This window comes from Falco peregrinus, chromosome 5 (genome assembly GCF_023634155.1).
Source record: "Falco peregrinus isolate bFalPer1 chromosome 5, bFalPer1.pri, whole genome shotgun sequence".
Lineage (NCBI taxonomy): Eukaryota > Metazoa > Chordata > Aves > Falconiformes > Falconidae > Falco > Falco peregrinus.
Window position 1 is genome coordinate 46338995 of NC_073725.1, and position 14241 is coordinate 46353235.

Consider the following 14241-nt stretch of genomic DNA (forward strand, 5'->3'; position numbering starts at 1 on the left):
AAAGGCAGCTTACCCAGGAGCAGCTCTGCAAGTCATTAATTCCAGCAGGGGGTAGCCCCGTGTGTCAGTGTCACAGGGGGTGGCGAGGGGGGGATTAGCAGACCATAAGGGTGGGCGCTCAGGCTGTGGGCTGTAAACTGCTGCCTCCAAGCTACTGGAAGAAAATTGTTAGCACAGCTAATGCCTCAGGCCCCATCTGCCTGGTCATTTTGGAACGTGCCACATCAGCAAGAAAAAATGAAGGGGCCCCAAACTGATGTGAACGCACAGATGTCATCACAGAGAAAAGCAGAGTTCTCATTAAGATAATGTGTGTTGCCTTTCTAGGGAGCGTGGGGTGGCGGGCTCCTGATGTCAAGAAAACACAAATGGAAGTTAAATGGCGTTGAAAGGTATGATTTATTAATGTTAATTGAACACATTTATTAAATGTATTTTAACACACTTGTGATCACCGTAGCGATGTCAGTAAATAAAATAAAAATCAATGTTGTCTCCAAGATACAGCAAGAAGAAATTATGCAAACTTTCCTTGTTGAAGTAGCATTGCTAAGTGCCTTTGTTCAGTGCTACAGTAGTGTGGCACTTTTTTTTGTAGTACAAACAGCAGGCATTTCTTGTTTGTTTTTCCATTCCAGCGTACATTCGCAGATCCAGAGTGTTTTCTGCAGCATTCTCTGATTTAGCGTCCAGCATGAATTAGCAATTGCATTTCTCTAAGAAATGAATCTTGGAGGTTTTGTGTGCTGAAGTCTTAAGTATAAAAGGTGGATGCACCTGCAGTTTGTACAGGTGTCCTGGCAGTCACTGACCACTGCTCCATCACTTCTGGAGAGAATACCCCCCTCCAGGCTGTGCTAATGACATCTTCTTAGTAAATCTGTGCCTGCATGTATACACCGTTGTAGTCAGAAGCTCATCGATATTACAGATACATACAGAAGAACGTAAGGGATGCCAATCCTGTTCAGAGTCTGGAAGGACTGAGCTTAAACTTAAAACCAGCTGCTTATTCAGAAACTTTTAGTTAAGTTGTGTAACTCCTTGCCATAGGATTTTAAGATTTACCTGCAGTCAAGGAAATACAAAAACTGTTTGGGACTCTGTGAACCACAAACGAGTGGGAGCTCAAGGGAGTATTTAGAGGAAATTTTGTATATGTTTGCCCTGTTTTGTATTCTTCCCAGGCACCTTATTTAGGCCACTCGCTAGATACGGTATACTGCGTCACTCTCACATTTGTGTATTTTCTGAAGCTCATGCTGTTTGAGAGTAAATCATTACTCCTTTCCACCTTTTTTATCTCTAAATCAAATTGCTGTTCCTTGCCAATTAAAATTACAAACAACTTCCTCATCCTGTTCCTGAAGATTAGGAGAATACGTTGATGATTCAGTTTCTTTCTCATACATATCTCATCCAAAATTTGGAAAGCAGCCAACAGTTCTGTGAATTTGATTTAGTTAAATTAAGACTGCCTCCAGCACTCCACACTTACATAGTGTGCGTGAAAAGGACATACATCCAAATATCCAGCAAGTTAGAAAAATCTACCCAATTGCCTATGAGGACAGAGTATGAAAAATGGAGTTTGCCTCTCACACTGCTCTCCAGGTTCTGCCGGAATGAGACATTCGGGTTGAATCTATATTGGAGAATTTTCCAAAGAACACACTTTAGATCCAGAACTCCACTGGATTTTATCTAGTGCTTTGATAAGAACCATCTCCATACGTTTGGCAGTGAATGAATGAAATTTGTCATTTCCAGTGCTGTTCCTCTGCTTCATGGGCAGAGTGGCTCGTTTCAGTTTGTCCAGATCTTAAATGTGAGTGCCTTTAGAGCAGACTTACCAGACCTAACTTTTATGGATGTTCCTGTTTCATGGTAGATATTCGAGTACAACCCAGTCATTACAGGTCTGGATAGAAGAGAACTGGAGCTGATACTCATATTTGATAGGGAGGAAAGGTACAAGGAGGGAGCATTAAATGGTGCAATCACTCAGTGCTCTAAGTACTTGCATCCTTCTGGTGACAGGCAGTCCAGCAAAAATAGCCTGTCAAAGGTAGGAGGAGTTGCAGGGCCATCCTTACCGTGCCCTCCAGTCCCCACGTGGCACATTTCAAGCTGCTCCAAGGCATCAGAAGGAAGCATGTCCCCTGGTGTCTGGAACAGATAGGTCTGGCCACCGTCAGGAGTTCCAGGCTCTCTGGTGCCCCTCACCCAGAGGCTGGGGCAAGGGGTGATGGCTACGTGAGAAAAGCGTGTTTGCAACTGAATGAGCTCTGCCATACAGGGTCTGGGCATCCTTCCCAGGGCTGCAGCTGGGCTGTGAATGCACCTCAGTCTGTTTTTAATGATGGCTGAGGACCAAATTCTGCCAGTCTTGAACCTCTCCTGTCATCCATTTGAAACCTCCAAAGGGAAAATTTTCCTTTGTTTTTTTCTTTGTGACCCACATCCAGAAAATGATATAGGTGCTTGGTGCTCAGTTATTTGGGCAAACATGAGATGCTTTAAAAAAACATCTGTGGATCCGTGTAGCTTTTTTACTTTACTGTTTGTCTCAGTCAGCAGCTTCTTCAAGCACATACTGATGACTGAAGCCCAGAATAACTGATAACAAATGAAAAATGGTAAATTTTTATTTTACATAATTATTTTTTTTCTCTGTGCAGTTGGGATGTAATTGGGGGAATAAGTAACCTTAGGGTAAATTAAATGTTTCAGGCAGATAATTAACATCTGGCTTTTGTCACTAAAATAATCCTTTCGCTTGAGAAAACACATACCACTACTACTACTACTAGGAGTCTTTTAAAGAATTTCTCTCTGGTTCTGCACAGGCACAGATAAAAATTAAGAGGTATCATGTCAAAGGAAATTCATAGACCTGAATGCATGTTCAGAATCATTAGCTTTAGTGTTGTAATCAGATGACTGACTCTGAGCTGTTTAAAAGCTGCCAAATACTCAAAAAGCCAAGCCAAGTGGCCAGATGTTGCCTGTGGAAGACTGTTCCCTACAGATTTTGCATCAGGCACTTGCGCAGGCCCATTTAAATAGCAAAGAAGAAAGCACAGAAGTGCTGCTCGATGTCCATGTGAGTTTTGGATTTGCTTGCTTTGAAGGAGTGGAAGCAATTTTGGCAGGAAATTATGAGGATATGCATAAACCTATAGTGCTATTTCCAGTTCCTGCAAAGGAAAATACTGCCAGATTCTAACACGCTTACCTATGTTCACATCAATGTTACCTGCAAGTGTGTCCCGAGTCCCTTAAATTTTTACATGCCACAGTTGACTGATTTATCCCAATTTATACCACCAGAACTCAAATCATTGCACTACATGAAATCCTGTGCACAATGCATCCTTGACAGCCTGCCAAATAGAAGGCAAATGTATACATCTATCAGCTAATCATCATACTTAATAATAGTAATTAAAAAATAGCCAGTCAAGCATAACACAACATTAAAAAAATAAACAACTGGACAATCTTCCATTCAGCCCTTGCCACAGTCCTAAATGCTCCTTCTCTAGGCTGTGCTGTGACAGCACCCTGTTTGTTCACAAGATCTAGAGTGACAGCTGTTTTCGCAATGAATGTGTCCTGAAGGGAGGCAGGATTAGACTCTTCTGAAAGGGTGGATCAGTTCTGTGTTTATTACTGTGGTAATTTTGGACCCAGTCCTCCCGTTGTGTGAATTACCATAGCCAAGCTACAATTAAGGAGCCATGAAAATTTACCATCAGTAGAGCAATGAGAAAAATTACTTTGGGCCAGGTTTTCCAAGTTACGCAGAGACTTCAAGGCACCCAGAAGTATTTAAAGGAATTTTTACAAATGCCTATGTGAGCTGCTTACTAAAATCTTGCTGAAAGTGGAATCAATAGGAGGGATTCTGCTGGTCTGCCAGCTTTCTATGTGTGTCTTTCATCAGCTGTGTGACTTCAGAAAGTCAAGCGGGTGTTTTTAGGAAGTTTGCCCTATGCTTATAAAGTATAGGTGACTCCCCAGAAAGTTTATTATTGATTAAGTTGAGTAGATAAAGCAGTTATCCTGTAGTTAATTGCCAGGATTGTAATCCAAAAACCAATGAGAGTGGATTAGGTCCCTTATGAAGGCATTCCTTTCCTAGTATCAGCCATTATTATTTTAGTTTTGCTTGCTCAGAAAAGAGAAAGTTGTGCATTGCTACATGTTCATTATTATTCTGATTATTTCTAAGTGTCTCCATGGTTTCACCACCGTAGTACAATGTCTGAGTTTCATGTGGTTTGCTGTTCCAGGGCCAATTCAGTAACGTGGAACCCTCACAAGATGATGGGCGTCCCGCTGCAGTGTTCAGCCCTGCTAGTAAGAGAAGAGGTATGTCCCAGTACACTTGCTTCTCTGATCTTTTCTGACATTTTGCTTCTGAAAATCCTGGATATTTTCTTCCTTACTGTGTCATAGCTAATATTTGCTGATGTGATGGAAGACGATAAAAGAAACTGAGAAATATACCTCTAGTTACATGCTTAAGCCGTGACTGCAAAAGAAATTGAAGCAGTTGTCTAGCAGAAATGATAGATAAGTCAATGGCAGTACAGCGTTTTGTGGCTTTCTGTTCAAAATGTCCGTAGTTAATTTGTGGGTGCATAGCTGTGTAACCCAACTAGTTGCTGTGTAGCATAAAACGTAACTAGGAAAAACTCTAATTGTCTTGTGATGAATGGTGTAGTACACATGCAGTAGAATGTTTGATCCAGAATCTAGGCATCATTACGCTTTCTAGACTTTTATGACAGGTATTTCTACACAGCTTTGATCCATATATCCACTTTGGGGCACATGGGAGTAAAAATGGAACACTAAGTTTGCTTGGAATAAAAAGTAGACATTTCATTTAGTACAAGAATTTGAATTACCCTTCAAGCCTATAATTTTCATATAACCATCAGTTACTGGGACAGCTGCTATACAACCACCACTTACTAGAGCAGCTATCAAAAACCTGGTTGCTGTTTTGCTAACAGCTGTACAACAGATTGTATACAAAGTGATTGCACTTAGGAGGAGAGAATCTGGCTTTTATTTGCCCTCTGGGTCAGTTCCCTGAGACAAATCCTGCCTGGCTGAAGTCAGTACCATCCTTGACCTCTAGTGAGAACAGATGGCTCAGATTAGGAGAAAGTAAAGTTTTTTTTCTGTCTCATTTTACTATCTCGGTTTTGAGTTTACACATCGAGATTAGATTTGATGATAAGCAGCCATGTTTTGATTCTTCTTGGACTGGAAATTGCAGTTTTAGGCAACAGTCCTAAACTTGGTTGAGGACTTAACTAGAGCCAGAGCATGACTCTCTGCATTTCGCTTAAAAAGCTAAAAAGGAAACCTCATGCTTTCGTGAGCCAGGTTTCTTCACCTTGTTGGCTTCTGGCTCTCCCACAAAGCTGCCTCTCAGAACAGTGTCTTGCAGCCCAGAAATAGCTCTAGCTGGCTGTTTAAAGGCCATATGCTCTTCTGTCTGTTCAAAGCTTTCTATACCCCTACCACTTAAGCATCCAATCTGCAGCTGAGGGTTTGCAGAAAAGAATGGTGTCTACAAAGAAAGAAAACAAAGAAAATGAGGATTTTAGAAACCAAAGCGATTAGAAAAGTGGTTTGATATTATTTAGATAGTTACCAAATTGGCTTGGTCTGACTCAACCAGAAAAGATGCCTTCCAAGGAAAGGGAGCAAAGGAACCAGAACAAAGAAGAAAAAGAGAGATCCAAAAATGAACTTACCCATAATGATGCTAGGAAGCACAATGTCCAGCTGTTTTTTTAAAAAATGCCTTGGCTCTGAGAGTGGATTACACATTGCTGGATCAGATACCAAGGTGTCCTAGGCACTGAATGGGATATGAAAAACTTGGTCCACTGGGCAGCTAGGTCTGGTTTTGTCCTTTTTTGTTGATCTTTTTGCACTTGGACACATATTCCATGAATTTGGGTGTTCATAATTTCTCACGTAAAGCAACCCTCAAAACAGTAGTCAGTCACATCTGTGCCAACATCACTTTTTTGTCTTTGTTTCTGTAAGGGATTGATGCAGAGTTGCAATCAAATGCATGCTTCCTACCTCTTTCAACAAGACAAACACTATGACCTGTCTTACGACACAGGAGACAAGGCTTTGCAATGTGGGCGGCATGTTGATGTCTTCAAGCTATGGCTGATGTGGAGAGCAAAGGTAGGAGTGCCTGTAATATATTTGTTAGCATTAAAATAATGCACACCAGATACAGTTGTGGGTTTTTTTCTGTAATCATCATTCTAGAAAAAATCTGACCTGCATTTCCCATATATAACATGAAAGAAAGAACATTATTATTTTCTGGGTTTTTTATACTTTTAACAATATAGCTTCAAAGCAGCACACATGATTTTGAAACTTGAACTCCATGGCTTTGCATAGCATTTGCTTTCTGTAACTGTAGGAGTCTAACAGCATAAATCATATACCTTGGAATGTTGTTATGAAGATTTCTGGAAATAAGAAGTTTTAATGACATTCAGAAATTAAACGTGACAAATCAAGACTGGAATACTTAGTTTCATTGCACGCAGTAGATATAAAGTCATCTTTTGAAGGAGCAGAGGAAAACTCATCAAAATCTGTTCTCTGGGAAATCTGAAAACACCAGCTTTAATGATTAATTCATCTGTATTTGTAGAATGTTGCTAAATAAGTTCTTCCATGTATTTATCCAATTAATTATGTCAAGCTGCCTCAGGTTTGTTCAGAGGAGATGACATCACTCTTTCAACTTCCAGAAAGCCTTGAGGATCCTCATGTGCTTCATTAGAACTCTGAAAACAATTCTGAGGCAGGCATCATGTAGCTGGAGGTGTGGGAGTCTGCGAAGGAGGATGCAGGTTTCTGTGGTTGCAGGAGCTGTTGTGCTAACTGGGGTCTCCAGTGTGGCAGGCAGTTTCAGCCACACGTTTCTCTTTCACCCCAAGCCTTTCTCCTTGGGCTGTGCTAGCTCTAGCCTGTTCTGAAATCTCTATACACAGAGGGATAATGACATGGGCTTTTAAGTCAGTTCTGCATTGCCAGAACAGATTTAGCAGGGACGTGCACTCAGAGTCAGTTCTTCTTCTAAACCCCATTTTTTCAATATGCGTGGTACTGCTTTTTCTCTTCTCACACCCTGCTTGTAATATTAGCATTACAAAATAGGATGTGTGTTTCTTAAACAGTTTATCTGTTCCAGCTGTTTATTCCTCTTCCTCCTTCGTGAAGCTGGATCCTTTGTTTGTGGCATCACAGCTGGTGATTGCAGGAGCAATTATGATGTCACAGAGAGAAGATTACGACTTCTGCCAGAGAAGAAAAAGCAGGATTTGCTGCAGCTCTTAAAAACACAGCTTCTGAGCTTATATGGTGTCTGTTAGAAAAGAAGAGAGAAAAACACTGCAGAGGCAGGACAGCATCTAAACAAAATGTTCATTTTCACAGGCTGGACTCTAAAAGCGTATCAGTCCATTCTGTGTTAACTAAAAAAGAAACATTATTCTTGGCAAAGCCTCCAGCACATCACCCCTAGAAGATTAAAATCCCCTATTCTGAAAATAGCAGGAGACTCCTCATGTCTTGAGGTCAAGACCTTCTAGAGACCTCTTTCTGTCCCCGTCCAGGCTGTCCAAAACTGTGCTCAGCCTCTTTGCAAAATGTACCGAGGGCACCCTTCCTTGGAGGTTTGCAGTATTTTGCCGAGAGCCAGGCGAGTTCCCAGTGCTTATTTTGTAGAGATGTCTGTAGCGTAGTCACTGGCAAGAGCTGGAGACAAATGAGCTCTGCTTAGCAAAGTGGCCTTCATCTTGTAGAATCCCACAGAGGCTTCTGAAAAGTGACTTGTGCTGATGCTTTGGCAAGTGCCACATGGTCCTGTCACCCTTTCAGTTCACAGAACAGATAGTCACATAACTTCTTGTCTCCCTCTCTTTGTACAGGGAACCACAGGATTTGAAGCACAAATTGATAAGTGCTTGGAACTTGCAGAATACCTATACAATAAAATAAAGAACAGAGAAGGGTATGAAATGGTGTTTGATGGAAAGGTATGTATTGCAACTTCTTTTTCCAAGTTGGACAATAGCACTTGCTTTAGTCACCTGTTGGGATGCTACCAACAGGTCAAACCAAACAGCACATGACAGAAAGCCATGTCCCTTGTAACAAAACCTGTTGTTTTGCCAATAACTCTTTTTTTTTCCTTATGGGATCCAGGCACAAGGGAGATGAGGCAGTTGTTTTATGAGTGCATGAGTGTACAGTTTGCTCAGTTTCTGAAACTAAACACTGGCATCTTGGGCTAACATTGTGCACACACAATTAGAACCAGCTCTTAATAACAAGTTGCAGTTTCCTAATAGCAGGATCTGTTATGAGTGGGTGTTACAGTGCCCCACACAGTTCTGAAGGGGTGGCTGTGCAAAGTGCTTTTATCAGTGTTCTCAGGTGGGCAGTCACAGGAGACCTGGAGAGACTTGGAGAGACCATCTGCACTGCAGTCCCTGCTGCATTGGGGTGCAGCACAGCGGGGCAGGGGCTAGTGTTGCTCAGGATCCCAGCTGGCTCACGGGGCAGAGGCGACACCACTGTGTGTGTTGTGAATATCTCTAGGCATGTTGGTTCTGTTGGGGGGGAGGGAGTCCAGCTGAGATGGGACCCCTGGGTGCCACGTGCTGAGCTGGAGCACAGTGCCCAGGGCAAGGCAGTGCAGCCTGGGTTGTGTGGCTGTACCTCTGAACTGCGCTGGACTGTCCAGTGTCTGGGCATCTCTCTGTGGGCAGCCCTCTCCAGCTGGGGTGGCTGGGGACAGGCCTGGTAGAGACCTCTGTTACAAAGTTAACTGGTATTTTGCCTGAAAAAAAGAAGAAGAAAAAAAAAAAAGATGTAATTTTAGCTTTGTTCCTCCTCCTTGTGATGGCTTTTGCTCTCTGTACTTGCCCTGGGAGGTTTTGTCTCAGAATGTTGCTCTCCGGTAGTGATCACTTCGTGCGTGCCTAAGGTGAAACATCACTACGTTTCTTCAAACAGAGATCACAGGCTCATACTCACAGGCCACGATGTGATCTATTTCCCCTACCTCACACATCATCACTGAATTTGGTCTGCTGGATCTGATGATGAGTAAAGGAACTGGCAGCAGTCGGAGTTGCTGTAACCCATACATTTAGCACGTAAATGCTAAGAGGAACATAGCAAGGCAGGCAACTGTTGGGAAACTGCAAAAGTACACAAAATGTCAACTAGTTCTTACTTTATGCCTTTCTACTTGGTGCTCCCATGTAAGTTAAACTAGCTAAGATGCTGTGGTGCATGCATATTAGTACAACAGCTAGGTGAATCGAACTGAGAAGAAATAATTTCATTAAATGTAAGAAAATCTTACACTGTCTCATGCACCACCTGTGACTTCTGTTTACAGAACCAGATTCTGTATTCCTCTGTCAGGTGATAAAAGTAAATGACACTGTCCTCACCTCTGAATGATCTGTAGTAGACTTGTAGCCACATGATCCCTTCAGCCTCTGGAGGGGATGGCACCTACAAAATCTAGATGCCTCTCAGTGGGCCATAAATATATTTGCTTAGCTGGATGATGTGTTTCCACATCACATCCACCCTGGGAATAAATCGCCTAAAATTATTTTTTCTGCATTAATAATGATGATGACTCTCAGTGGACCACAATAATGAAAACCATTGACTGCTGTCACAACGTGATGTATGAGAGGGAGGGAAGGCATGAACGTAATTGCAGTTGAGATATTATGAGCTTTTGTTACAGTGTAAACCATTATTTTTCTGTGTTTAGCCTCAGCACACAAATGTTTGCTTCTGGTATATACCTCCCAGCTTGCGCAGTATGGAAGACAATGAAGAAAGAATGAGCCGCCTTATGAAAGTAAGCAGCACCCTCCAGGACATCATGCAGTGAACAGTGAAACCCTTGCAGGCAGGGCATCCACGAAATGCCCTCCAAGGGCACAGGGCAAGGTCACCTCATGATATTCTGGCAAATGGCACTTCTGTGGTCATTGTACTAGAGGTTTGTCTGGCACCACATTTGCCTCATCCCTGTGGCACTTCCCTGCCCTGCGTGTGTGTACTGAAGTTACGGTGAACTGCAGTCGCTAAACCTAGCAAGTGCCACAGAAGCTCAGTAATCCCGTGGTACTCTAGCATATGAAAACAAGATGGAAAACCATTGAACAGTATGTTTTGAGCACTGCAAAAAACAGCTACTGTCCCTGTCAGCAACGCTGAGAAAGTAGGGGGGGAAAGTTCCCCCAGTGATTTTAAAAGCAGGACAAAGAAACAGGATAAACCCAGCGTCTCTTCAATAAGGCATTTATTCCTTATCGGAGGTTGATGGTTTTATCAATATTGGATGTAATTTCAATTTAACTGCTTCTTGTAGCTGTTCATCTTTTTTTAAAAAAGAGAAAACATACTCTTGTGTTTGTTATAATAAGGATGATACTAATAATGAAAATAATGATGATGGTCAGCATCCTCATCCTCCTCCTCCTCCGCTTTTTGTTACGCTGCAGGTGGCACCAGTGATAAAAGCCAGGATGATGGAGTATGGCACAACCATGGTGAGCTATCAGCCCCTGGGAGACAAAGTAAACTTCTTCCGGATGGTAATCTCAAACCCCGCAGCAACTCACCAAGACATTGATTTCCTGATTGATGAAATAGAACGCCTGGGACAAGATTTATAATAATTGGGTGTGAAAGTTGGTTCCTGGACCTCTAAGTAGACAATTAAGTTGTCACAAACTGTGCGAATGTATTTGTAGTTTGTTCCAAAGTAAATCTATTTCTATATTGTGGCATTGGAGTAGAGTACAGTTTAAAATCAAGAAACATGGCTCCTTTAAAGTCCTTTCCTGAGTTTTAGAATACCTCCTTAATAATTAGCTGCACAAAAAGCTGCATTGAAACAAATAAGGAAGAACAGAAGATACCTAAAATTTTATCCCAAATTTTAACATAGAAATTACTTTAAATTAAAAGCAATTGGACTGAATTATGCCAAATTTGCCCAAAATTAGGACAAAATCAAATTGGGGGAAGTGGGAGGGGGTGGTGAGAAGCAGAGTATACAAGCTGTATGTTGAAAAGTGAAAGTATTTTGCCTTTTTCGTAGTATTAGAACAGAATTTCTAATTTACCTATAGCAACATTTCAAATGTATTTAAATAGGTATAGTTTTACAAAAGGAAATATATATATATTAAAAAATCCTATTTTGTAAACTATATATTTTTATTTTATATGGGTTATAAAACTGCAAGGACAGAAGCTGAAAATTAACTAGGGTTCTTTTTCTTTTGATGGAGGTGCCTCAAATATTTATTACTGCTTATTTTAAAATACAAGCCCACATACTACATTCCTTAGAGGTACCAATACCTCATTTCTCCATGTCATACGGATTGTACATCTCCAGGGTTGATTACTGAAAAACCTCAAGAGAACTGCAGCTCTTAAAACCACTTAAGATCAATTACAGTACAATAAGATGCTATTGTTCCTAATTATGTTTCCCACTTGGCCTAACTAAGCAGACGCACAATCAATATACAGTGCTAACCAAGACTGAAATAAGGTTGTATTTGGATGGTTTCTGTGTTCTGTGATAAAAAAGCCTATCCCCAAAAAAAGTCACATGTCTGAATAAATGCTTAGCCCATAACCAGTTCTGCTATGAGCAGTTCAAAACTACGTTGAAAACAAAGGTGGACTGGAAGTCTTACTACTAAAGAAATAGCGCAAAACCTCACTGCTAGAGTGAAGACCTTCTTACAGATGTACATGTCTGCAAGACAAGGCCTGAATTAATGTGACTGTAATCTGAGTGACAGGGATGGGGTCTAAGTAACAAACTACTTCGTCAAAGATTTCTCCCTGTGCTGGACTCTATCCTTGTCTGCAGCAGCTTTTGAAATTGCAGAAAAAATTGCGATAAGGCTACATCTGCCTAAAACAGCCCACACAGAGCCTCACAGCCTTTTTAGAAACCATGGGCACAACTCCTGCAGAATTCATGTGCTGCATCATTCCTTAACATTAGAGGTGACTCTGGCATGGAAACTGAAATTTACCCTCTTTCCCCCCAACATCTGGAAGTGTTGGTAAGAGTTCTGCAGCTCAGGCCTGTCTACTTATAACCCTACTAAAGTTTTGGTTTTGACTTTGCCTAAATGGCCAGCTTTTGTTTGTAAAGCAATATTGTTCTGCTGTCTCTCAAATACTTGAAGAGGGGAAAAAAAAAAAAAGTGCAATGTGGTTTTAATTTCATCAAAAATAGCTAAATGGAGTATTGATTCAATGTAATGTCACAAGGACAAGAAGTAAGAGGAAATAATTGTGTCTGTAATTGTGTTGCCTTTATTATATTGATAGTACTGTTTTGTCACCTCAGATTGAGGCTGTGCACTTTAGATTTAAACTGTACAATGTTGCAAATCAACATGTGTTGCTGTATAAGCTTGTACAATATATTATTGATATGTCATTATTTGTGTGGTAGTAGTATTGACACTTGATATTGTAAGAACTGCATTCACAGCGGCCCCTCTACTGTATCTTTGCTTGGTACCAACCTCTCCTCGTGAGCTTTTGGGCAGACCTCTCACCTCACGTCGGTGGACTCCCATTGCTACCTGTGATGCATAGTGTTGCAAGTCAAGCTACAGAGGAGATACCAATTCTGTTAGGAGGGCCTTCGATGTGACCTTGGCTAAACGTCTCAAAATCAGCAGACTAATCACTGAAATACTGAGTAGAGCAGCAAATTATATTCTTTTTTTCTTGCTGGGAAAAAAAGCAAGCAGAGAGTTTAAAAAGTAAAAACAGTGCAGGGACAATGATGAAGGTGATCAGTAGCCTGGTTACATCTTGCATGTGCAATTCCGTTTTAGAGTGCTAAGTGCAAACAACATATTTATTAGCTGTATGTGCCAATCCAAGTTTTACATTTGGTGTTCCAGGAAAACCAGCATATTTTTTTTTCACGTTACTGTATTTATTGCAGCCAGAAAAGAGCGGCATAGCAATCTGTTCTTGTGTTTGACCAAAGTATCTTATCTGTGGTGTTGATCTAAATCCAAATAAAAAGTGTAAAACGTGACTCTGGGTCTTTTCATTAGCAGCACTGACGGGCACTCTGAGGATTTATCATGTGTGCCATTTCAGAGCAAGGCCCCAATAAAAAGAATGTTTAATTGTAACTTTCTGTGTCTTCTGGATTTTTTCATGGTGAGATGCATTCTGTTAGCTATTGTAACATTAAAAAAAACCACCTCTCCATCACCAGGCCCTTTTTGAGGTGATACTCGGCACCAGCATAGAAATGTGAACCTGCCATCTGGTATTCCTTTACCTTATCTTTACAAGGTGGTGTTAGTCAGACAGGCTGAACAATTTTTTCTGGTTTGCTTTGTCTTTTTATTCCAGAAGCGTTTATCCCCAGATTAACCATAGATTTTAATCAGCCTCCAGCACAGCAGTGAAAGCAGTTAGGGCACTTTCCAAGACAAGACAGACTTACATGATGGCAACAATTTAAAAGGGTCATGAAATAAAAAAGACAAAACAACTGATAGAAAAATTGAGATTTTAATCCTTATGTCTCCCCTGGGCCAGGGCCTCATTCCTCCAAAAACTGCCACCTGTCTGTTCTGTTTTCCTTCCCCCACTGAAGTGATGCCCAGCGTGATGCCAGCAGCAGAGAAAGAGAAAACTGTGCCGTCAAAGCAGCAGCAGTCAGAAAGCTTACACCTGAAATGAGATTTTCTGTATCATTTCTTTAAGTCTGCAGCAGAATTTGAGATGAATGCCTGTGACAAGTACCTGCACAGAGTCCGGCTAGGAGGTCCGTAAGGAAATAGAAGGAGAAGATGTAGGCATATCATCCTCACTCCAATGAAGCTCTTTGTTTGGCACTTGGAGAGGAAGCCCTTGTTTAGTATTTTTGAGTGCTACACCCACCAAAGTGCATGAAGCTTGGGCTCTGCTGTAAACCTGTTGTACCCAGAGCTGCATGGAGTCTCCCTGAGAGAGGGGTGGCTGGAATGGATTTTCCCAACCAAGTTGAGCTCAGAGTGCTGGCTGTGCTCGAGGAAGGCAAAACAAAATTGCCGAGCAAGAGGGAATTCACACAGCAGCCTGAGTGCCTGC

At 41.5% G+C, this 14241-nt stretch overlaps 1 protein-coding gene across 2 annotated transcripts in view; it reads left to right on the forward strand.

Annotated features, from left to right (window-relative positions):
- GAD2 (glutamate decarboxylase 2) overlaps window positions 1-13192 on the forward strand; it is a 41587-nt gene extending 28395 nt beyond the window's left edge. For both annotated transcript variants that reach the window (XM_055806058.1, XM_055806059.1), the window contains 6 exons: window positions 328-392; window positions 4299-4377; window positions 6079-6228; window positions 7995-8102; window positions 9866-9955; window positions 10605-13192. In XM_055806058.1, coding sequence (XP_055662033.1) covers window positions 328-392; window positions 4299-4377; window positions 6079-6228; window positions 7995-8102; window positions 9866-9955; window positions 10605-10778 — 666 coding nt within the window. In that variant the 3' untranslated portion in view covers window positions 10779-13192. The remainder of the gene's footprint in view (window positions 1-327; window positions 393-4298; window positions 4378-6078; window positions 6229-7994; window positions 8103-9865; window positions 9956-10604) is intronic.
- The last annotated feature ends 1049 nt before the right edge of the window (window positions 13193-14241 follow it).